The 3,018-nt window shown below is 35.1% G+C and overlaps 1 protein-coding gene across 2 annotated transcripts; it reads left to right on the top strand.

Moving 5' to 3' along the window:
* LOC547522 (nodulin) lies at window positions 1–3,018 on the top strand. Of its 2 annotated transcripts, XM_041016039.1 has the most exons (3): window positions 1–118; window positions 1,148–2,088; window positions 2,342–3,018. In XM_041016039.1, the coding sequence occupies exons 1-3, from the start codon at window positions 115–117 to the stop codon at window positions 2,843–2,845; spliced, it is 1,449 nt and encodes a 482-aa protein (XP_040871973.1). In that variant the 5' UTR covers window positions 1–114; the 3' UTR covers window positions 2,846–3,018. The 2 variants fall into 2 exon arrangements, with proteins under 2 accessions (XP_040871973.1, NP_001237748.1); NM_001250819.1 differs by lacking the exon at window positions 1–118 and having other exon boundaries at window positions 1,113–2,088; window positions 2,342–2,960.

Here is a 3,018-nt window from a genome sequence, read left to right as displayed (position 1 = left end):
ATATCTGTCTCTACTTGTTTCTTCCAAGCAAATTCCCAACCGATCACCCAACTTCAATAGCTTCCTATTGAAGGCGTTTATGTGTTGAGTATTTTCCATAAATTAATCATTTGAATGGGTACAAGTTTCTTAATTAGAAAATTCTTATTCATTCCCTTCTTTGCGTGTATGCGGTAGTTTTACCACATTTTTTTATTCATATGGGATTATTTCTATAAAGGAGTAAGTAGGACTTTTTAGTGAGAGGTTATAATATCTGATATAACTTATAACTTTCTGAAATCGTAAATAATGATTTTAATTTATTTTTATTTTATTTATGACTTTAAAGTCATTAGTTATTTTTTTATTTTATGATTTTGAAGATGTAAATATTTTTTTTTATATTTTACGATTTTAAAGTGGTAATGTTTTTTTTTTCACGCTTTATTGTATTTTATTTTCTTTTGTTTTTAATTTTTTAAAAATTTTACATAATCTTTTTTATTTAATTATTAAATATTATTTTTATTTAAGATGTTGTATTTTTTTATGATTTTATTTAATGTGCTATATATATTTTTTTAACGTTTTTTATTTAAAATATTTTATATTTTTTAATATTATTATTGGATGTTGTTAATAGTAAATTCCTTTATACAAAATAAATAATATTATTTCATAAATTATAAGTTAATATTAATAATATTTTAATAGTTGGTTTAAAATTTTAGTTTTTAAAATTTAAGTATTTAAAATAAAACAAATATTCAAAAAAAATATTAAATATCATTGAGTTACTTTTTTATTTCATTTAAAAAAATTTAAATTCAATGAAATTATTAAAATATGATCTAAATTTTAAATATACAAAATATATTAAATAAAATAATATTAAAAAAATATATAACACGTTAAATAAAATAATAAAAAATATACAACATCTTAAATAAAACCAATAACAAGTAAAATTAAAAATATTTATTTAATAATTAAATAAATAAAATTATTTACAAGTTTATAGAAATTGAAAACAAAACTGGCCGTCTATGCCTCTTAAACTTAGTAGCATTTTATATTTTATTTGTAAGAAATGAGCATAAATGAATTCATATATCTATATCTGTATATCGCGGCTAATTGGTGTAGCTTTTTATCACTGCGGCAGAATTAAGCATAAAGATGTACAAGGTAGCAAACGCCTCAGAATACCTTGTGATCACTGGGGTTGGAATCACAGACATAAAGCTTGCAAAGAAAGCATGGGTTCTCCCAGGCCAGTCATGCACCGTTTTCGACCTCTCTCCGGTGAACTACACCTTCGAGGTTCAGGCCATGAGCGCCGAGAAGCTCCCTTTCATTCTCCCTGCAGTCTTCACCATCGGTCCCAGAGTGGAGGACGAAGACAGCCTTCTCAAATACGCCAGACTCCTCTCCTCCCACGACAAGCTCTCTCACCATGTCAAGGAGCTTGTCCAGGGCATCATCGAGGGTGAGACGCGTGTCCTCGCTGCTTCCATGACCATGGAGGAGATTTTCAGAGGCACCAAATCGTTTAAACAGGAAGTGTTCGAGAAGGTTCAGCTGGAGCTTAACCAGTTCGGCCTTCTGATTTACAACGCCAACGTTAAGCAACTTGTTGACGTGCCAGGTCATGAGTATTTCTCTTACTTGGGCCAGAAGACTCAGATGGAAGCTGCCAACCAAGCCAAAGTTGACGTGGCTGAGGCCAAGATGAAAGGAGAGGTTGGATCGAAGCAGAGACAAGGGCAAACGCTTCAGAATGCTGCCAAGATCGATGCGGAAACTAAGATAATATCGACGCAGAGGCAAGGAGATGGTAAGAAGGAGGAAATAAAGGTGAGGACAGAGGTTAAGGTGTTTGAGAATGAGAGAGAGGCTGTGGTGGCAGAGGCAAATTCCGAGCTTGCAAAGAAAAAAGCTGTGTGGGCTCAAACGGCGCAGGTGGCAGAAGTGGAGGCCGCCAAAGCTGTGGCTCTCAGAGAAGCGGAATTGCAGAGAGAAGTTGAGAGGATGAATGCTCTTACAAGGACTGAGAAGCTTAAAGCTGAGTTCCTCAGCAAAGCAAGTGTTGAGTATGAAACCAAGGTTAGATTCTTTCTTCTTAATTACTTTGTGTTCACTAGTTAGACAAATTAATTATCTGCAAGGATCAAACATTCGTATCGAAGAAGATAAGCAAAATAGTTGACTTCTACTTCAGAATATGACGTTGAAAATTGTGTATATACGTAAGAAATGTTAGCTATATATATACGTACTATTTATCATTGTCAACGATGAAACCAAAGAGTAGGAAAAGCATGTATCATGTATCCATGGAAATTGTGGAATATGATAGGTACAAGAGGCAAACTGGGAGTTGTACAAGAAGCAAAAGGCGGCGGAAGCAATATTGTTTGAGAAGGAGAAAGAGGCGGAAGCGCAAAAAGCATTAGCGGAGGCAGCATTTTTCAGTCGGCAACAAGAAGCTGAAGCAGAACTATTTGCAAAGAAAAAGGAGGCAGAAGGGCTTGTGGCACTTGGGCAGGCCCAGGGGGCATATTTAAAGACACTTCTTGGTGCACTGGGAGGCAACTATGGCAACCTAAGGGACTACTTGATGATAAATAGTGGCATGTTTCAAGAGATTGCCAAGACTAATGCCGATGCAATTCGTGGACTTGAGCCAAAGATTAGTATTTGGACTAATGGTGGAGATACAAATGATGGCTATGGAAGTGGTGCCATGAAGGATGTTGCTGGTGTCTACAAGATGTTGCCACCTTTGTTTAAGACAGTTCATGAGCAAACCGGTATGCTGCCACCCGCTTGGATGGGAACCCTGCCCGATAATGGTTCTTGAGCCTCTGCTTATTAATACCTCCACATCATCAAATGTGTGCTGCTCGCTTTTCCTCTTTTTTATTTTGCCGATTGGATGCATGTTTTGTAAATAAGGTTTCTTCAAGCTCAAGCTATCAAGCTTCTGCATTGCTGACAACTTCAGTTATTTACATTCGTTATCTTTCTCAACAA

Source organism: Glycine max, chromosome 6 (genome assembly GCF_000004515.6).
Source record: "Glycine max cultivar Williams 82 chromosome 6, Glycine_max_v4.0, whole genome shotgun sequence".
Taxonomy (NCBI): domain Eukaryota; kingdom Viridiplantae; phylum Streptophyta; class Magnoliopsida; order Fabales; family Fabaceae; genus Glycine; species Glycine max.
This window is presented reverse-complemented; position numbering and strand designations above follow the sequence as displayed.